The 22,706-nt window shown below is 42.4% G+C and overlaps 1 protein-coding gene across 1 annotated transcript in view; it reads left to right on the top strand.

Moving 5' to 3' along the window:
• Positions 1–17,222, top strand: part of LOC124259859 — a 30,243-nt gene extending 13,021 nt beyond the window's left edge. The window contains exons 5-17 of the mRNA XM_046694074.1: positions 533–686; positions 1,869–2,268; positions 2,826–3,146; positions 4,064–4,298; positions 4,742–4,956; positions 5,366–5,603; positions 7,457–7,659; positions 8,214–8,676; positions 8,786–8,934; positions 8,996–9,275; positions 10,498–10,618; positions 12,070–12,284; positions 15,636–17,222. Of these exons, the coding sequence (XP_046550030.1) occupies positions 533–686; positions 1,869–2,268; positions 2,826–3,146; positions 4,064–4,298; positions 4,742–4,956; positions 5,366–5,603; positions 7,457–7,659; positions 8,214–8,676; positions 8,786–8,934; positions 8,996–9,275; positions 10,498–10,618; positions 12,070–12,284; positions 15,636–16,036 (3,395 nt within the window). The 3' untranslated portion in view covers positions 16,037–17,222. The remainder of the gene's footprint in view (positions 1–532; positions 687–1,868; positions 2,269–2,825; positions 3,147–4,063; positions 4,299–4,741; positions 4,957–5,365; positions 5,604–7,456; positions 7,660–8,213; positions 8,677–8,785; positions 8,935–8,995; positions 9,276–10,497; positions 10,619–12,069; positions 12,285–15,635) is intronic.
• The last annotated feature ends 5,484 nt before the right edge of the window (positions 17,223–22,706 follow it).

The raw sequence follows: 22,706 nt of genomic DNA, 5'->3' as shown, positions 1-22,706 counted from the left end.
TAGCTACAATGCAAGGTGGATGAACATGGATCTGTACAAGATGGACATTGGGGGTGAGGATCAGCCAGCGACAACCTGTCTTTACACACACAACAAGATTTCATGAATTGTAAACAAAGTTACAACACGATGAAAAACACGACTCAAAGTCAATAAATTCCAACAAATTTGTACAAATATTACATCGTAATTATAACCAAAACCATACACAGCTTAATTTAGAAGAATAGGCCTAAATATAAATGATAGATTGCCGTATACGGGACTCAGTGCTCGCCCAACCATCCGCTTGGGCGAAAAGGGAGAGAGTGACAAGTCTGGGCACGTCACATGGTACGTTTGCGCGGGAAAGAGGAAGGGAGGTAACTCGTGGGTGAGTATTGTACGTCCGCTTTGGGAACTTCAAGGGATTAAAGTGTTCCACTACCATTCGAAAGGAAAAGGGAGATAAGCAAAGATCATGAGTCAGGATAAGGAAAAATCAGCAAACTGCTTACAAGGTGTTCAGCACATGTTTGCTGTGTGTTTGTAGAGGACGTATGGGAGAACTTAGAAAACTCCATCTCCACATTCATCTCAAGTGAGCCAGACTCATGGAGTCAGTGCCTGGAGGTTTGTCTGATGCCCCATCGAGTATCTCGTCCCCAGCAGGCAGAATATACACCAGCTTATTTGGCTCATGGAAGGTGAGTAGAAACAGGCAGAATATACAGATACACCAGTTTTCTTGGCTCATGGAAGGTGAGTAGAAACAGGCAGAATATACACCAGCTTACTTGGCTCATGGAAGGTGGGTAGAAACAGGCAGAATATACACCATTTTTCTTGGCTCATGGAAGGTGAGTAGAAACAGGCAGAATATACACCAGCTTACTTGGCTCATGGAAGGTGAGTAGAAACAGGCAGAAAATACACCAGTTTACTTGGCTCATGGAAGGTGGGTAGAAACAGGCAGAATATACACCAGCTTACTTGGCTCATGGAAGGTGAGTAGAAACAGGCAGAATATACAGGCAGCTTGCTTACTTGGCTCATGGAAGGTGAGTAGAGAATAACAGGCAGTACTCATGGATGGGTAGAAACACAGAATATACACCAGCTTACTTGGCTCATGGAAGGTGGGTAGAAACAGGCAGAATATACACCAGCTTACTTGGCTCATGGAAGTTGGGTAGAAACAGGCAGAATATACACCAGCTTACTTGGCTCATGGAAGGTGGGTAGAAACAGGCAGAATATACACCAGCTTACTTGGCTCATGGAAGGTGAGTAGAAACAGGCAGAATATACACCAGCTTACTTGGCTCATGGAAGGTGAGTAGAAACAGGCAGAATATACACCAGCTTACTTGGCTCATGGAAGGTGAGTAGAAACAGGCAGTACATGCAGATACACCAGGTTTATAACATACAGGTACATACATATATGTACAGGTACATGCAGATACATACAGATACATACAGATACATAACATAAAGACACAGGTACATACATATATGTACAGGTACATGCAGATACATACAGATACATACAGGCACATAACATAAAGACACAGGTACATATATATATGTACAGGTACATACAGATACATACAAGCACATAGCATACAGATACATGCATATATGTACTTGTACAGACAGATACTGGGTACATACTGTTACATACAGGAACATAACATACAGATACATACATATATGTACAGGTACGTATGGGTACTTGCAGATACATAGAGTCTACATGTTTTACATTATCAAGACTAACTTAACAGTATTTTGACTTTTCAAGTGCATTGTCTGTTTTGTAAATTGGGAGATATTATGAGAGGCATGTTTCTAGTAACTAGAGATTTTATTCTCCTGTATTTCAGAGAGTTTAGTTTACCCGTAGAACTGTCTCACCAAGATACCAACACATACATAGACGTGAACACAACAAGTAAACAGAAGGCGGAGACCACAGCCAGCCTGATGGAGGTGCATTGTGGGTACAGGGACAGTCTGCGGACTGTCAACACCCATCATCGGCTGCCATCTGTTGGTGCGGGCACAACTCCTTACGTGGCCTGTATTGAACCAGGACATGCGTTCCCTGTCATCAAAGTTGCAAGTGTCACTGTGACGGGGGATGAGGCAGAGAAGTACAAGCACAAGGATGCCAGGGCGCTTCCCAGGAACACCCAGGTGAAGACGGTGTCTGTCGCTCCGTCCAAACCACTGGAGAAGGGGCAGAAGAGACTTGTTGTTGTGTCTGTCATGGAGAGACATCTTGTGAGTAGTCCAGTGAGTGAGTGGGTATGTGGGTGGGTGGATGGGTGAGTGAGTGAATGGGTGGGTGATTGGTTGGATGAGTGAGTGAGAGTGCATCTCTGTGTATATTTATTTCAGTGACACCATCTATGTGATAAGCAAGAGCCTAGTCACGTGGTCAGAGGGATCATAGGCATGTCCGATCCAGAGGATGGATTGGTTGGCTGATAGTGAGTGAGTGAGTGAATGCATGACTGTCTATTTATATATGTGACACAATCTACATGATAATCATGAGTCTAGTGATCACAGGGACCATAGACATGGCAGATCCAGAGGATGGATGGGTTGGCTGATAGTGAGTGAGTGAGTATGGTTTTACGCCAGTTTTAGCAATATCACAGCAGGGGACACCAGAAATGGGCGTCACGGGTTGGTTGATAGGTTGATGACAGCGCATTACTTTGTTTATGTATATTTGTTATCTACATCACCGACAAGATTATCATGTGTCTAGTCATAATTTCACCCTCCACCACATGTCCTTGAATGATGATTGGGTCATCTTGTGTGTTGAGAGGGAGAAGGAAGATGAGTCCGATGCGGCGACAGATGCTGCTGCTATGAAGATGGAGCAGGACGACAGCTACGTCGACGATGGCGCGATACCCACACAAGACATGGACCCTGACTACACCTCCACCCCGGGCTTGCGTAGAAGTCGGAGACAGGAAAAGCAGACGTCACTCCCACAATCAGACAGAGTGACGCGGAGGTCGGGCAGGAAGACCTTGCTGACTCCAATAGCGAAGGCATCCGAGGAGGGTGAATCTCCGATGGTTACCGACCATCCTGTAGATAGAGTGTGCTCATCAGGAATGCACGGTCTGGGATTCGGGGTAAGTCCTTGGGGCAGAGAGCTTGCTGATAGTGGTATAATAATAATTGGCTTGTATAGGGCCTAGTTTCCATCACAGATGCTCAACGGTGCTGCATACATCGTTAAAAACACAATAGGTGTGAAAAGAGTTCTATTCAGAAACCATCTTGAAGAAGTAGGTTTTGAGCAAGTTCTTGAAAAGTGACTGGGACTCAGTATCATTATTAGTAAAGTAACAATGTTCTATGATTGTTTAAACCTCGATTTATCTTGACATGACAACACAGCAGATGCTAGTCATTTTCCTCTAATTTATATTCAATTTTCCAAATTCATATGGTGGTGGGTGGTCCCATGGCAGCGTAGACCACAAATCAGGTGAAGTTAAGCATTAGTTGCAGAAATTAGTTGGTGGGTGACTGTTTGGCAACTTGATTCCTGAGAGTTATAAGGCTTCAGTTCTGCCCTACACTGAAGCATGTGTAGCAAGTGCCGTGCCTCCTTATACAGAACTTTGTTCAGAGTTTGCCTCTTGTCATCCAGCAGTGAATGGGTGCCAGCAGGATGAGATGATAATTGGACAGTTACCCTAGTGCCTATGGGACAGTTGGGGTTGTATACTCCTAAGAAACATGAGAATAAAAATTAAGTGTCCACTGATTGAGTAGCTGGATTCAAGTTCTAGCGTTTTTAGCATGCTTTAGTTTTAGGGGTGGATTTGGCACATTATCATAATGTAAAAATAATTATAACTGGCATCTTTGGCTCAAATGTTTTACTGGGAGATGAAAATGTTACTTATTAAGAAAAGAATGCAGTGAAATGTTTGAAATACTTCTTGAATTCAATCCAGTAACATTTAGCAGCCAATCAGACTGAAGTATACTCTTCTGTTACTTTAAATATGTATTAATCACTGACTCACTCGCTCCTCAGATGGAAGATCTGGATGCCTATTACTCAGCTCTGGAGCAGTACAAGGTTGACGGCAAGTACCCCGATGGCTTCACTATCCACCAGAAACGTGTCCTGCGTAAGATCAGCCAGAGTTACTTCCTCCTGGATGGTGTGTTGTACTACCTCCAGGGGGCCAAGGGCAAGAAGAAAGTTGTGATCAAGACTGCAACACAGAGACTGGCACTGCTGAGACGGGCACATGTCTCGGACACAGGTAATGTTAGATTTATCTCTGACACAGGTAATGTGACAAATATATCTGACACAGGTAATGTGACAAATATCTCTGATTTAGGTTATGTCAGAAATATATTTTCAGGGGTGAAAATAACCTATTGCCCGACGTCCGAGTCCAGTGCTTTTTTCTGTCGGGCAAGCAAATTTGTATATCACGCTGTACCGGTGTCCAGTTGACTTTCCAATGTTAATAATGTTGTTTATTTAAGAAATTAACAAGAAAACGGCTGGTATAGTGGAAAAATGATCAGGGCAAGTGATTTTACATGTGCCACTGTACCAGAGTACACTAGCAATTTTAAAGTTATTTCTACCCCTGATTTTACACAAGTAATGTCAGGAATATTTCTGACACAGGTAATGTTACGAATATCTCTGACACAGGCTCACCAATACTGTAACATCTGAATATATTTGTAGGAACTCATGTATGTCGAACCAAAGTGATTGACCGACTTGATTCATGGAATACATACTGGAAGGGTCTGACATTAGACTGTGAAGCATTTGTTCGTGCATGTCCGTCTTGCGACCATGGCAAGGAGAGGACACGATCAGACCACAACACAACACTCAAACGGGCAGATGGCACCATGGATGAAGAAGAGCTTGACATTGACATGGATGTATCAGGAGTAAGTAGACAGGATATTGATGTCATCTAGGATATCTGTTCAGAGTAAGATGATGATGGAATTATTTGATCATTAATTTCATTTCAATCAACATCAGTGTGTATCTTAAAAGAAAAAGATATTCAACTGCAGTCATAATGAACTGTGAAAAGGACCACTAATTTAAGTTCGTACTATCCATAATTTGTTATAGGCTTTTTGACTAAAATATACCGCAAGTGTCAGGGACCACACCTTTTACAACAAGCATGGGTTCCTGAAGACCCATTCTGACCCAGATCTTTATGGGTCCATAGTCATGTAAAACACACGTGCATGGCCCAGGTGGTATAAGTTGGTTAGCTCCCCACTTTGTGTGTAATATGGACCATATTGTCCTTGTGTCTGGTAACATGTATCTGGGCATCAGGATACAGATGATGGCGGGGAGGAGAACTATGAGGACCTGCTGGAGTATCTCAAGAAGCAGAAGTATCCCAACAGCTGCAGCAAGAACTTCAAGTCCAGTCTGAGAAGGAAGAGTAAGAGCTTCGTGCTGATCGACTCCGTGCTGCACTACGTCTCCCGACACAGCAGCGAGGACCAGCCAAGACGGGTGCTTATCTCAGAGGAAGAACGGACACAGGCCATCAGAGAGGCCCACTCAGGTACTAATCATCTTTTAAGTTACACTGTCACTGGATACGTGCCGATAGTTGGTGAAGGGGAGGAAAGTAGTGGGTGAGTGAGTGAGTGAGTAAGTATGGTTTTTCGCCGCTTTTAGCAATATTCGAGCAATATCACGGCAGGGGACACCAGAAATGGGCTTCACACATTGTGCCCATGTGGGGATTCGAACCCGGGTCTTAGGCATGACGAGCCAACGCTTTAACCACAAGGCTACCCCATCGCCTTGTAATTGTTTAGGATATATAGGAGCAGGTTACATATCAAGTGAAGTTGAGCAACACTTGTTGACGAATTTGCTATTCACCCAGCAGTGAATGGATACCCGGTAGGATCAGATGATAATGTGTCTCTTAACCTTACAGTGCCACTGGTACCTTGGGTTGTTCACTGTGTGTTTCACCTGTGTTCTCTGTAAGATTATTATTATGATTATTATGATTTCAAGATTGTACGTTCATTAATGTGGATTTTCAAAACTCTTCTGTTGACATTGTAATTATCTTTATATATATGCTAACTTTCCGTTACTCCTGACAAGCAGGAATATATGAGATGATTATGATAAAATAATCCGCATTTAATAACACACTTCATGCATTTTGTTCATTTCATTTCATTCACCCATGAATATGCTCAGTTAGAATTGGTCATCAGGAACCCATGCATGATGTTACCGCCTCCGTGGTGTAGTGGTTAGAGCGTCCGCCCGGAGAGCGGAAGGTCACAGGTTCGATCCCCAACCGCGTCAAACCAAAAGACGTTCAAATTTGGTACATGTTGGTCCCTGCCTGGCGCTCGGCATTAATGGGTACAACAAGGACTGGTCGGCTCGGAGTCAGTATAATGTGTCTGAGTGGGGTATTCATGCTTCACTGCGGCATGGTATCTCAGTGGGCTAGCACTATAAAACCAGCTTAAGTCTGGGCTAGTACAAGCAGCCGCACATACACATACACACGCATGCAAGTCGTCATATGAGCGAAATATTCTCAAGTATGACGTTAAACCCAATTTCACCTCACCTCACCTCACCTCACCTCACCTCACCTCACCCACCTCATGCATGATGTAAGGCCACTACGGGAATCAGCTAGTCAAGCTCATTGACTTGGCTAATGCATGTCAGCATATCCACATTGCTAACATTGATGGTAATGATATCAATCACTGGATTGTCTTTCTGAATGTAGCATTAAACAACAAACCTACAAGCACAGTTGTAACTCTTTCCCATTCTACTTTGATTGGCATTCTAGAAGTTGAGGAGATGAAGAATGAGGACCATTTTATGGATACACAACTTCTTTGTTCTGTATATGCGACATTCCGACATAGATTAAACTCTTATGTATACAACCATGTACGTCCTCTCTACTGGCTTCCAATCAACCTACTTAATCCTGTATAGCTTCTGTGTTATCAGCCTCTTCTATTATATAAACAACTCATTTTTGCCTCGTCCCTCATCTATTGTCAAACATCTCATGTAAATATCACCCAAAATTACTTCTCATTTACCACTTGCTTGACAACGACATTAGAATCTATGTCGGAACATTGCCTATATAGAATAAAGAAGTTGTATATCCATAAAATTGTCCTCATTCTCTAGGGGTGGTGGGTAGCCTAGAGGTTAAAGCATTCGCTCGTCACACCGAAGACCCGGGTTTGATTCCCCACATGGGTACAACTTGTGAAGCCCATTTCTGGTGTGCACCGCCGTGATATTGCTGGAATATTGCTAAAAACGGCGTAAAACCAAACTCAGTCAGTCAGTCCTCATTCTTTATTTCCCATTCATCACACATATATGTTTATGTTGGTCCCTCAGAGCATCACTATGGTCGCAACAAGACATACATTGTGGTTCGTGACAAGTACTACTGGAAGGGGATGACGGAGGACATCACTGACTTCGTGAAGAAGTGTTGCCAGATGGAGGTACGCTGCCACACTATGGAGGAGGAGCTGGTGAGACGCCGGACGCACATGACTGACCGGGTCAACTGGTTCAAAGAGAAGATTGCCAGTCAGGTGAGTTACTTGGGTTTCTGGGTGGTGGGGTAGCCTAGTGGTTAAGCATTTGTTCGTCATGCCGAGAACCTGGGTTCGATTCCCCACATGGGTACAATGTGTGTAGCCCATTTGTGGTGTCCCCTGCTGTGATATTGCTGGAATATTGCTAAAAGCGGCATAAAACTAAACTTACTCACTCACTTGGATCTCTGGTGTCTCGATGGGAAGAGATGAGGTGAAATGGGTCTTAACATGTTGTGCGCAGCAGGATGTGGTGCAGATTGCACTGACCTGATTGTGTTGTGTGCAGCAGGATGTAGTGCAGATTGTACTGACCTGATTGTGTTGTATGCAGCAGGATGTGGTGCAGATTGTACTGACCTGATGGTGTTGTATGCAGCAGGATGTGGTGAAGGTTGTACTGACCTGATTGTATATATTGTATGCAGCAGGATGTGGTGCAGATTGTACTGACCTGATGGTGTTGTATGCAGCAGGATGTGGTGCAGATTGTACTCACCTGATTGTATTGTATGGGGCAGATTGTACTGACCTGATGGTATTGTATGCAGCAGGATGCTGATCTCTTGGGGGAGAATGTGATGCAGATCCTGATGAAGACAGAACACATGGAGACAGAGGAGGTGGATGATGTCAGTGTTGCGGAGGTGGCTGCAGTGAAAACCCTGGTTGATGTCTCCCAGTCCCACAAGGTGTACCAGGACATGGAGTCACATGGTCCCTCCCAGAATGATGGTGGAGCTGAAGGAGGAGCTGAAGGAGGAGTTCAGATGGACAAGAGTGGTCATGAATCAGTGCCTCGACAGCCTGAAAGAGAAGTGCCTGTTGATGAGGCAAGTGTTGAACCAGGGAATTATGTGATAGATGTGAAGGTGTACACTGATGTGATGGATTCTCAGGGTGCTGGATCTCACAATGTTGTTGTGGAATCGGTAGAGCCACAGAAGGGGGGTTCCCCAACATGTTCCGTCCAATCAGGAGGCCACCTTGGTGGTGGACGTACAACCAACCACTAACAGTCTAGTCAGTAACACTCAGGGACTGGATCAGTCCGTATCCCATTCCACAAGTGCTATGATTCCGGAACAAGGAATCCCTGTGACCACTACTCGGTCAATGTCAGACAGAGTGGACATGGTCATGGTGCCGTATGATCAGTGGAACACTCCTGACCTGAAGATGCTCAGTGAAAGAGTCCGGATGACCAATCCAGGGGAACGTGTCAGTGTGGAACAAATCCAAGACCAGGAACAGTCTGTGATCCTGTCCAAAGTGAACAATGCCACCATCAGTTCAGGGAATGCTTTTGCAGAGCTTGTGAAAGCCACAGTAGGGGACCTCACTGATGAGGGAACAGTTGAGAAAGTATCGGAAACTACATCAGCGGTGGCGTCCATCCCTGATCCCTCCTCGACAGAGGATGCCCAGATGGAGGTGGACGAGGACGAGGATGAGGACTATGCTCACGAGGAAGATGAGGCCCGAATCCGATGCAGAGAAGGAAGTCAAGGATGTTGAGATTAAATTGCAGGTGGCATCAACTCCCAAGAAAACACCCAAGTTTACCTGTGAGTTCTGCAACAGGGAGATCAAGGGACAAGTTAATTTCAAAAGTAAGACTTTTTTCTTATTTCTTGTGACCCATGAAGATCCGGGTTAGAATATTGATCTTCAGTAACCCATGCTTGTCGTAAGAGGCGACCAACGGGATCGGGTGGCCAGGCTTGCTGACTTGGTTGACACATGTCATCGGTTCCCAATTGCGCAGATCGATGCTCATGCTGTTGATTACTGGATTGTCTGGTCCAGACTCGATTATTTACAGACCGCCGCCATGTAGCTGGAATGTTGCCGAGTGCGGAGTCAAACTAAACTCACTCACTCACACTTATTTCCTGTGATGAGTATAATGATAATGATGATTATTAATGACAGTCATGAACATTCAATAGGAAGTATGATAATTATACACTTATATTTTGTATAATTGAATCATGAATATTGCATTTGAGCCCACACATGAACCTTGGAAGATCTGGGTTAAAATTTGTCTTCATCAACCCATGCTTGTTGTAAAAGGCAACTAATGGGATAGGGTGGTCAGGCTCGCTCACTTTGTTGACACATGTCATTGTATCCCAGTTATGCAGATCGATGCTCATGATGTTGATCACTGGATTGTGTGGTCAGATTATTGACAGACTGCCACCATTTAACTGGAATATAGCTGAGTGTGGAGTTAAACAACAAACAAAACAAACAAACAAACAAACACGTGAACAGGTGTAACTAATCAAGATAACAATCACTGGATAATCTTGTTATTTGATTAGTTGCACCTGTTTGTCTGTCTCTGCTTGGAGTGAAAGTATAAGGTATTAGGGGTTACAGAGATTCAAAAGATGCAAGGACAAAACAAAAGAGTGATAAAGTGGAACTAAATGTATTAAGGAGAATAAAATGAAATACTGTCTGATTACCTTGTTTTCAGTGTGCCATGGCATATGTACTACAGTGTATTATCAATTTTTCTGATATACGTGCAAGTATATCTGTTGTTGTCTACGAGCCTGATCTGAGTAAAATAATTTGTTATTTGAAAACGATTCATAAACACATCCTCATGATAGTCAGGATTTTACAGTTTTCTCATTATATAAAGGATTCTGCCACTTTATATGTATATTTGAATTACTTTTGTTAGGTTTTAGCCTAAATATACATTGACAAATATATGTTAATGTACTAGACCAAAAGATATTTTGCTTGACGCTGGCTTCTGGCCAGTGGTTAAGATGATCAACTCATCTACCTTCATGTATTTCCTGTATCCAGTGCATGTATACAAACACACCGGCATCAAGCCCTTCACTTGCGATATCTGTCCCAAGAAATTCAGCAACAACAAGAGTCTGCGCATCCATCTGCGGAAACATACGGGAGACACTCCATACCTGTAAGTGTTCATAATGTTACCTGTGAAAATCCGAGCAGCCCATGCTTGTCGTAAGAGGTGACTAACGGGATCGGGTGGTCCGGTTCGCTGACTTGGTGACATCATGCTGTTGATCACTGGATTGCCTGGTCCAGACTGAAATATTTACAGACCGCCGCCATATAGCTGGAATATTGCTGAGTGTGGTGTTAAACAACAAACAAACCATAATGTTGATGTAAGAAAAGTACAAAAGCTATTATTCTTCCATAAATTGGGGTACAATGGTTAAAGCGTTAGCTATTCATTCTTCCATAGTTAGCCCATTTCTGGTGTCATGATGTTGCTGGAATATTGCTGGCGATTGCTCAGTCAGTCAGTCCATAGTTAGTTTTCATCACCGAATTTGTGCTGTGTTGCTACAGAATAATGCATTGTGTATTGTAGCATTAAGTTTATATTGTGAGACATGGTTAAACTGTAAAGAAAGCGGAAGGTAGGTTGTTTGATGATGTCATACGATAAGGCCTAAAAACAAATGTTGTTCCGATTACCAGACAGACCCTTGAATTCTGGTGCCAACCCTAATTTGTTTATGCAGTCTAAATGAAATAAGTTTTTAGATACCATTGTTTTGTACCCGGCACCAACGGACATTGGTCATTCTGATAGAGAAAGTCGACATGATGGCCGAAACCTTGATTGAATAAACAATTATACATTGATGAATGTGTTAGTTTGTACTTTACTTCTTAAAAAAATTATTATAAAAAAAAATCCTACCTACCCACCCAAAATTTTAAAGAGGTGTAATCGGAACCACAATATTTTTTGTATTTGGCCTAAGACACCATGCCATGGGATGTAATAGTCTGGCCTGACTCTACGAATTAAGACTGACCTCACTGTTCCCATCTTTGAAATACATGCTGGTCTTCTAGCTTGAGACAACTAAATTGTGCTGAGGACAAGGACAATTGCAGTAATGGTAGTTCTTGATCACTAGAAGCATTTGAGGGTTGTAACTCTGAACCAGTCCTCAATGCTTCAATTTTGCTACCAACTGGATCTGAATAAAACTGACAGAAAATGGAAACATAGTAAACAGTTTTGTTTGCGCTTCACCAATTTTAAATTCTCAGGATTAGTGAAATGTGGTTCTTTTTAATCCTGTTGACTTGTCCTAAAAGTCAGTTTGTTTGCTGCTGGCCTGCTTCGGTGAGTGACTGTTTTATCGTGCTTTTAGCAATATTCCAGCACTTCGGGGACAACTTAAATGGGCAACTGAAATGGGCACCACACATTGTACCCATGTGGAAAATCTAACCAAAGTCTTCGCTGTGATGAGTGACGCTATAACCAATAGGCAGCTGCCCCTGCTAAAGAATGAATGTGCACACATTGTAAGTCTAATACTAGGAGCACATCAAGTTGTGACATACCATTATATATTTTCTCATTTTGATTCACAGATGTAATCTATGTGGAAAGGGCTTCTCCCGAGCGACGTCTCTGCGGTACCATCTGAGGGCTCACGAGGAGGGAGGAGGTGTACCTGTGACTTGTGACGAATGTGGACGTGATTTCACCACACCGAGTAGACTAGACAAACATAAAGCCTGCAAGCATCCTGTGGAAGCCCCTGTGTTCCAGTGTGCCGACTGTGGCAAGGTGTTCACTGCTCAGAGTGAGTACCTTGGTTTTGTTCCAGATTAGGGGAGAATGAGGGGAGTGAGGGAGTATGGTTTTACGCCGCTTTTGGCAATATTCCAGCAACATCACAGCGGGGGACACCAGAAATGGGCTTCACACATTGTACCCATGTGGGGAATCGAACCGGGTCTTTGGCGTGACGAGCGAACACTTTAACCACTAGGCTACCCAACTGCCCTTAGGGGAGAATGATTGAGGGAGTATTGTTCTAGCAATATTCCAACAATATCACGACGGGGGTACACTAGAAATGGGCTTCACACATTGTACCCATGTGGGGATTCGAACCCGGGTCTTCGGCGTGATGAGCATACACTTTAACCACAAGGGTATCCCACAGCCCCCATATCCTGATAACTGAGTCCTAAAAAATTTCTGTTACTATTCACATTTTACACCAGTATAACTTGTAATGTGTTGCAGAGGTACTATGATACAAGAGTATTGATGTATGGGGTTGTAAGCCTTGTATGGTGATACAGTACTATATTGTTGTGTCGTATTGTGAGTGCTACATGGCCTTGCATATATTCCTCTATCACCCTTAAATATGTCTGTCGTGTTGAAGAGAGCATGTCTAGATGCCATTTGGTGTTTAATACCACACTCAGCAATATCCCAGCTAGATGAAGGCAATCCAGGCTGGACCAGACAATCCACTGATTGCTACTTTGAGCAATGATCCAACTGTCGGGGTACAAGGACACTGTATCTATCAAGTTGCTGATCCATTCTGTCACCTTCACGGGTTGCTGGGGACCTGTTCTCACCTAGAAACCCCAGAACAGCCTTACACGGCCTGCATATATTGTATACGGCCTTTTCTAACCCACAATGACCTCTAGGACAGTTGTAAAGAGGTAATAGAATGATTCGTTAAAAACTGTGATAGCATCAGCCATATGGTGATGGAGAAATATGTTGTATACCCGTGAACATGGTGCAGTATTGGTGAGTTTAATGAAATATCCAAGGAGTGAGTGAGTGAGTTTAGTTTTATGCCGCAATATTCCAGCCATATGGCAGTGGTCTGTAAATAATCGAGTCTGGACCAGACAATCCAGTGATCAACAGCACGAGCATCAATCTGCGCAATTGGGAACCGATGACATGTGTCAACCAGCGAGCCTGACCACCCGATCCCGTTAGTCGCTTCTTACGACAAGCATGGGTTACTGAAGGTTCATTCTAACCCGGACCTTCACGGGTAAAATATCCAAGGAGGGTGACCCAGGGGAAGTGTGGAGAGTCGTTCCAGTTGTGAACTATACATGTTGGTGAAACCCATAAGCTGATAGATAGAAATTAATCATTTGGATTTTAAAACCCACAACCTTTGAAATCTCTGAAACCAGAGTCTGCCATTAAAGGGGACTAAGTGGATTGGGTGGTCAGGCTCGGGGGCCTGATTTTTTGCATGGAATCAATGCTGATGTCAGTCACTGGATAGTCTGGTCCACACTTGCTTGTTCATAGGCCACAGTCGTACAGCTGGAATATTGCCCCGTGCAGCAGACTATAAATAAAACATAGATGGCTCACCCATGTCCTCTTGGTTGGAAGGATGTACTTGGGTTGTTATTGGCCATATGTGATGTAATGTGCGTCAGTGTAATATTGCAAGCATCTCCTCATCAGGAGGTCCTGGTTACATTAACTGTGACATATGTCATCCCTGTAAACTACAACATGTAATTGAATGAGTCCATTTGTAATGTGCTTAACTCCACGCCAAAAGGCATGATCATAGTGCTACAAATTTGACTAGTGAACTAGTTTAAATATTTCTTGAAGAGCAGGGCCCCGTTCCACAAAGCTCTCGTAAGCCTAAGATCTCGTAACTTTTCTCGTAGCACAATCTTACGATTTTATGGCCATTTCCAATTCAAAGGACGAGAAATTCGTTTTTCTAACCCTTCCCTTTGACTTCAAGTCCTCAATTGTACGGCGGGTTGTCGTCTGTTTAAACAAAGGAACGTAACTCGCAATCCATGTTCTTTTCAAGTCTTCTCAGCAAGTAACAACGAGAGTACTAACATACTTTCGTGAGTACTTTCGTGAAACGCCCTTAGCGTGGTATCGTAAAATATATCGTAGGTGTTACGAGATCTTAGGCTTCTGAGAGCTTTGTGAAACGGGGCCCAGGGTCTTTAGGTCTGACTTGAAAACATCAAGAATTGGCGCTCTTTTCAACTGTTCTGGAAGAGAATTTCAAAGGATTTCAGCTTGAGTGGGAAATCGTCTGTAGCCAAATCCTTTAAGTCACCACTTGGGGACAATACAGAGAAACGGATCTTAGTGTTCTAGTTGGGTCATATTGCTTAATCAGCTCACAGAGGTATGGTGGTGCTGTACCATATAGACATCTATATGTGAGTGTTAGTCCTTTGAACTATCCTGGCTGGAATAGGCAACCAATGTATGAGACTGTCTGGAGACCAGAGTGATGGGGCTTTGATTCCTATATGCATCATACAAAAGATGTCAAACGATGGCACTGTTTGTTACCTTGCATTGTGGGGATAAAATAAGGACTGCTTGCGTCGAAGATGTTATCTTGGGCAAAGTTAGTTACGGCATTACCTCACTTCACCTAAGGTGAATATTGGGTTTTTGGTATCTATTCTAACCTTGAATCCTGACTGATGTTCACATCATTGCTACAGTTCATAGCAGGGGTTCAAAATCTTTTTAAAAAATTACTTGCCACTTGGCAAGTGACTTTAAGAAAGTAACTTGTCCTGACTAACTTTCCACTTGCCCTGATTTTATGAAATAATCATGATGATGTAATTATGAAAGAATAAATCAACATGGTTTTTGATGTTAATGTTTACTGGACTATTTATTGAAAAGTGATAAATAGCAAAGAAAGATAACTCTACTTTATTATCATTGCAAAATTTAATAACTACATTTTGAGCAGATATGGAATTTGATCCAAGTTTATTTGCAGTTTGAAACCATAAGTGGAAATTATCTAGTAGCCCACGGACAAGTAAGATACTATTATTTGATTGCCCGAAATGAAAACTGACTTGTCCCGGTGGGTCGGGCAATGGGATTTTTGAACCCCTGCACAGCTATTTCTATTGCCAAGTGCAGTGTTAAACAACAAACCAAATCATGACTATCTCAAGGATAGACAATCACACCCAACCTCAGCAAACACCTGATCCCCACCAGCTCACCTTGGTTGAATTGCATGTCCTGGGTCAGCCCCAATCATGAACAGCAAAGATTCAGTTCACTAACCAAGTACTATCTTTCACGGAATCATATTTTTTTTACAAAGATGTAATAATAAATGTGTTTTCTGTTTCAGGGAGCTTAAAACGGCACATGGTCTCCCATCAAGGAATCCGTCAATACCAGTGTGAGGTTTGTGGCCGTGGCTTCTTCCGCAAGGAGTACCTCAACAGTCACCTCGCACAACATCCTGAAGCCTTCGATGTCAACAGCGGCCACAAAACTATAAAAAGCCGAACCAAAAAGAAGCCGGTTGTTGTTGACCTTGACCCTAACACAGGTTTACAGGTTCAGTCTGTGGTTCAGGTGTCAGGGAACCAGTCCACTGCCCAGACGTCGGACTCGACAGCGTATGTGTTTCCCCAGGAGAGTGTTCAGTATGAAGTGGAGTGTCTGACAAGCGAGTCAACTCTCACGGAGGCAGACCTCAAGGCCATCCATTTCCTTGCTCAAGCTAGTATACATGGCCAGTTCTGAACATCAGAACATCCAGCTACAGACTTGATATAAATATCAGAATATCCTATTGCAGAGACGTTCTTAACATCAGAACATTGGAACACCAGGATGTGGACAAGTTATGAACATCAGAACATCCAGCTGTGGACAAGTTATGAACATCAGAACATCCAGCTGTGGACAAGATATATTTATCAGAATATACTGCTGCAGAAAAGTTACAAACATCAGAACATTGGAACACCAGGCTGTGGACAAGTTATGAACAGCAGAACATCCAGCTGTGGACAAGTTATGAACATCAGAACATCCAGCTATGGACAAGATATATTTATCAGAATATACTGCTGCAGAAAAGTTACAAACATCAGAAAATTGAAACAGCAAGCTGTGGACAAGATACCAGCAGCAGAATATCCTTATGCAGACTGGATAAAAACATCACAATATTCTGCTGCACACTTGTTCTGAAGATAACATTGGAACACCAGGATGCGGACAAGTTCTGAACACAAGAACGCCATGCTGCACTCATTGGACTGGGCTGTCATAAATAGCACCTGATAATGATATGTATCATCAAAACATTGTGATACTATGAATGAGAGGGGAAAGAGTTAAACCTGCATGCATATTTTTAGACATTGTCATGATGATGATGATGATGATGATAGAGTTAAACCTGCATGCATATTTTTAGACATTGTCATGATGATGATGATGACGATGATGATGATGATGAAGATGATGATATAATCATGATACAAACATTGGATCTCAAGTGTTCTGAAATGGCATGTACAGTATATATTACACCAGACTGATGGGACCATTGATGACCGATTTGCTCCACAACATGAAATACCTGATTCATGGTAAACATGATAATCAACCGTTCTAATCCGATATCTTATTATATTTCATATTTGATCATGTTTCCACAGGCTTTTTCATGCTTATGATGGACAATATCCTTTCCCCGTTGTTTTTGGCAGCAAAAATCACCAACATTTTACACCTTTTGAATTTGCAATTTTAATTATGATAATACTGGTATACAGTTAAAGATACTTCCTGACATCATGGGAAGAGATCTTACTGATGAAACGAGGCCTGGTCTGTGGCCAGCATTTACACAGAACTTACATTTTATTATGTTGTTTGTGTAGAATAAAAATACGGGCTACCATCTCCCAATGGTAAAGGAGTTGTGTTCATTTAATTTTTATTTAAAAAAAATAAAAAAACTATATAAAAATTGAAATAAAAATAAGAAATGAACATGTGAAGGAGTCAAGTCTATTTTCTACATCAAACAGAAGAGAAATGCATAAGAGAAACAAAGATGACTTTTATTTGGTAGATTTTGCAAATTTGGTCCCACTTTGATGTTGTTTTGGCTTGGTTGTTTAACGCTGCACTCAGCAATATTCCAGCTTTATGGTGGAGTTCTGTAAATAATCGAGTCTGGACCACACAATCCAGTGATCAACAGCACGAGCCTCGATCTATGCAATTGGGATACATTAGTCGCCTCTGACGACAAGCATGGGTTGCTGAAACCCAATTCTTCAGGGGGTACAGTTGAGGATGGAGATGAATTCACTGGTAGACAATGTATCTTAGTATTTTCCATTGTCTGAATTTGTTCCGGTTGTGAATAACATTAACATTGATGTCTTTCAGTGGCATTTAGAAGTTGTACATTGATGTCCAAGATATTTTTATGGATTAAACTTCTTTTTTAATTTCTCTCAGACGTTTCGAGACCATTCCATCAGGTGAACTGGCAGTTAGGACTATGGCGATGTCACTATGACGTCATAACTGCGATCACAATCAAGTGACATCACAGTACACTAGGGAGAGTACTGTATAAGTGAGTTTGAAGAATTAATTACATAATGATGAAAATTTATGCTAAATAATAGAGTTGAAAGTTGAATTGTCAATACACAACAACTGCTAATTACACAAAGGTTACCAAAAAGAATAGTAGACTCGTTTTTTCTTTTATCTAAAGTTCATCAAAAGTTAATCAAGAGGTCCCACGATCAATATATTGGCGAGACTCTCAGGCCCATTAACACCCGGGTTGCTGAACACAAGTCACCAGTATGCAAACAAAATGATAAGTCAGCTATATCGGAGCACAAGGCAAATAACCCAAGTCATGTTATCATGTGGAATGATATTGGGGTGATTTCGAGAAATAACAACGACTGGCGTCGGAGAAAACTACAGGAAGCTGTCGAGATAAGGAGACATAAACCAGCAATTAATTTACGCATGATCAAGGTGTATACCTGCCAAGTCGTGGGACCTCTTGATTAACTTTTGATGAACTTTAGATAAAAGAAAAAACGAGTCTACTATTCTTTTTGGTTACCTTTGTGTAATTAGCACACCATAGTGTCCTTCCAGTCATAGTCCTAACTGCCAGTTCACCTGATGAAGGGACCTGGAATGGTCTCGAAACGTCGTGAGAGAAATTAAAAAAGAAGTTTAATCCATAAAAATATCTTGGACAACATTAACATTACCCATCAAGTTGTTCTTCCAGCATGATCATTACCCATCAAAGTTGACCTTCCAGCCTGCATTATCATTACCCATCGAAGTGGTCCTTCCAGCCTGCATTATCATTACCCATCGAAGTTGTCCTTCCAGCCTGCATTATCATTACCCATCGAAGTTGTCCTTCCAGCCTGCATTATCATTACCCATCGAAGTTGTCCTTCCAGCCTGCATTATCATTACCCATCGAAGTTGTCCTTCCAGCCTGCATTATCATTACCCATCAAAGTTGTCCTTCCAGCCTGCATGATCATTACCCATCGAAGTTGTCCTTCCAGCCTGCATTATCATTACCCATCAAAGTTGTCCTTCCAGCCTGCATTATCATTACCCATCGAAGTTGTCCTTCCAGCCTGCATTATCATTACCCATCAAAGTTGTCCTTCCAGCCTGCATTATCATTACCCATCGAAGTTGTCCTTCCAGCCTGCATTATCATTACCCATCGAAGTTGTCCTTCCAGCCTGCATTATCATTACCCATCGAAGTTGTCCTTCCAGCCTGCATTATCATTACCCATCAAAGTTGTCCTTCCAGCCTGCATTATCATTACCCATCAAAGTTGTCCTTCCAGCCTGCATTATCATTACCCATCAAAGTTGTCCTTCCAGCCTGCATTATCATTACCCATCAAAGTTGACCTTCCAGCCTGCATTATCATTACCCATCGAAGTTGTCCTTCCAGCCTTCCCCATCAAAGTTGTCCTTCCAGCCTGCATTATCATTACCCATCGAAGTTGTCCTTCCAGCCTGCATTATCATTACCCATCAAAGTTGTCCTTCCAGTCATTATCTTCCAGCCAAAGTTGTCCTTCCAGCCTGCATTATCATTACCCATCGAAGTTGTCCTTCCAGCCTGCATTATCATTACCCATCGAAGTTGTCCTTCCAGCCTGCATTATCATTACCCATCGAAGTTGTCCCCATTCCAGCCTGCATTATCATTACCCATCAAAGTTGTCCTTCCAGCCTGCATTATCATTACCCATCGAAGTTGTCCTTCCAGCCTGCATGATCATTACCCATCGAAGTTTTCCTTCCAGCCTGCATTATCATTACCCATCAAAGTTGTCCTTCCAGCCTGCATTATCATTACCCATCGAAGTTGTCCTTCCAGCCTGCATTATCATTACCCATCAAAGTTGTCCTTCCAGCCTGCATTATCATTACCCATCGAAGTTGTCCTTCCAGCCTGCATTATCATTACCCATCAAAGTTGTCCTTCCAGCCTGCATTATCATTACCCATCAAGTTGTCCTTCCAGCCTGCATTATCATTACCCATCGAAGTTGTCCTTCCAGCCTGCATGATCATTACCGATCAAAGTTGTCCTTCCAGCCTGCATTATCATTACCCATCGAAGTTGACCTTCCAGCCTGCATTATCATTACCCATCAAAGTTGTCCTTCCAGCCTGCATGATCATTACCCATCAAAGTTGTCCTTCCAGCCTGCATTATCATTACCCATCGAAGTTGTCCTTCCAGCATGATCATTACCCATCGAAGTTGTCCTTCCAGCCTGCATTATCATTACCCATCAAAGTTGTCCTTCCAGCCTGCATTATCATTACCCATCGAAGTTGTCCTTCCAGCCTGCATTACCCATCATTACCCATCGAAGTTGTCCTTCCAGCCTGCATTATCATTACCCATCAAAGTTGTCCTTCCAGCCTGCATTATCATTACCCATCGAAGTTGTCCTTCCAGCCTGCATTATCATTACCCATCGAAGTTGTCCTTCCAGCCTGCATTATCATTACCCATCGGTTGTCCTTCCTCCAGCCTGCATTATCATTACCCATCGAAGTTGTCCTTCCAGCCTGCATTATCATTACCCATCGAAGTTGTCCTTCCAGCCTGTATTATCATTACCCATCGAAGTTGTCCTTCCAGCCTGCATTATCATTACCCATCGAAGTTGTCCTTCCAGCCTGCATTATCATTACCCATTGAAGTTGTCCTTCCAGCATTATCATTACCCATCGAAGTTGTCCTTCCAGCCTGCATTATCATTACCCATCGAAGTTGTCCTTCCAGCCTGCATTATCATTACCCATCAAAGTTGTCCTTCCAGCCTGCATTATCATTACCCATCCAGAGGTTGTCCTTCCAGCCTCGCATTATCATTACCCATCAAAGTTGTCCTTCCAGCCTGCATTATCATTACCCATCTGAAGTTGTCCTTTAAGCCTGCATTATCAATACCCATCAAAGTTGTCCTTCCAGCCTGTATTATCATTACCCATCGAAGTTGTCCTTCCAGCCTGCATTATCATTACCCATTGAGGTTGTCCTTCCAGCCTGCATTATCATTACCCATTGAAGTTGACCTTCCAGCCTGCATTATCATTACCCATCGAAGTTGTCCTTCCAGCATTATCATTACCCATCAAAGTTGTCCTGCCAGCTTGCATTATCATTACCCATCGAAGTTGTCCTTCCAGCCTGCATGATCATTACCCATCAAAGTTGTCCTTCCAGCATTATCATTACCCACTGAAGTTGTCCTTCCAGCCTGCATTATCATTACCCATCAAAGTTGTCCTTCCAGCCTGCATTATCATTACCCATCGAAGTTGACCTTCCAGCCTGCATTATCATTACCCATCGAAGTTGTCCTTCCAGCCTGCATGATCATTACCCATCGAAGTTGTCCTTCCAGCCTGCATTATCATTACCCATCAAAGTTGTCCTTCCAGCCTGCATTATCATTACCCATCGAAGTTGTCCTTCCAGCCTGCATTATCATTACCCATCGAAGTTGTCCTTCAGCCTGCATTATCATTACCCATCGAAGTTGTCCTTCCAGCCTGTGTGGGCCTCATGACAGCATCCAGTGAGTGAGTGAGTGGTTCTGGATGAGCGAGCTAGCATTCCTCTGGAAATATTCCAGCAATATCATGGCAGGGGACACCAGAAATGGCTTCACTCACTGTACTAATGTGGGGAATCGAACCTAGGTCGTCGACATGACAAGTGAACACTCTAACCACTAGACTACTCCACCATCTGAGGCAAGTGAATGCTTCAACTGGTTAAGCTAAACAACAAAGTCTGTCATATACACAACAAACATCATTGCATGGAGTTTTATGGTTTATTCTCTATCAAAACAACACTATATGACATAAAGATGTTGGCTTGATGCCTTCACACAATGCTAATCCATCACTTTCAGCACATGGACATAGTCTGCAGCAGGAAATCTAGTCTGTTTGAAACTGAAAACTGGAGCCATTGACAAACAAAAGTAACGTGAAGCACTTCAAAACAGATTACATTTGGATAATAGTTGGAGCTAATCCTTGGAGCTAATCCTTGTCCTACACAGATTAGCTTGGGAAAACAAAACTGTCCTGGTCAATTATCAGTACCACATTATGACGGAAACTGGAGGCCTAAGAGTAATTGTAATAATGAAGCCAGGATAAAGCACAATACAATACAACAATATATACAACGGCTTCATATACACAGTACAACAAAACAGGCACTTTGGTTAATAGGCAGCAGATTTATCACACCTGGGACAATATCAACAAATTCCACATGAAACCAATAAATTTATCTCTGATAGTCAAACAACATCTATTTCACAAAAACTTCGACTGAACTTGTTCCACAAACACATCAGCAGCAAGCATATTATGTACAATGACAACCAAAGTCAAACCCAGGCACGGTACCTTTACAATGTAATTCCAAGTTTCTATTATACATTGGTAATAGTCATCACAACACGCCAGTATTGCTAATAATGCATACCTGGTATATAATGCATAATAATGTTCTCTTTATACTAGGTATGTCTGATCTACAACACAAGGCATTTTTCTCAACACAAAACGACACAATTCCCTGATACAGGCAAAAGGTATTGTTCCCTCTTATTCAAAATTTCTATTGTAAGAATATACTATACTACTAAAAATAAGTCGAAGACCACTCAACTGTTTCATAAAATTATAGTTCATCTGTCACAGCAATATCGATACAGATTATTGAGATCTATAATTGTTACCTGAAATTCATTGATTATTGATAGATATTGGAGAAGTAACTTTGAGGAAAAATGACAAACCTTTTGATAGAAATCAACATATTTCACAT

The sequence above is a fragment of the Haliotis rubra genome, unplaced genomic scaffold (assembly GCF_003918875.1).
Source record: "Haliotis rubra isolate DU_JTF1 unplaced genomic scaffold, ASM391887v1 Scf74, whole genome shotgun sequence".
In the NCBI taxonomy this organism is placed as follows: Eukaryota; Metazoa; Mollusca; class Gastropoda; order Lepetellida; family Haliotidae; genus Haliotis; species Haliotis rubra.
Note: the sequence above shows the minus strand (reverse complement) of the source record. Positions and strands in the feature narration are given on the sequence as shown.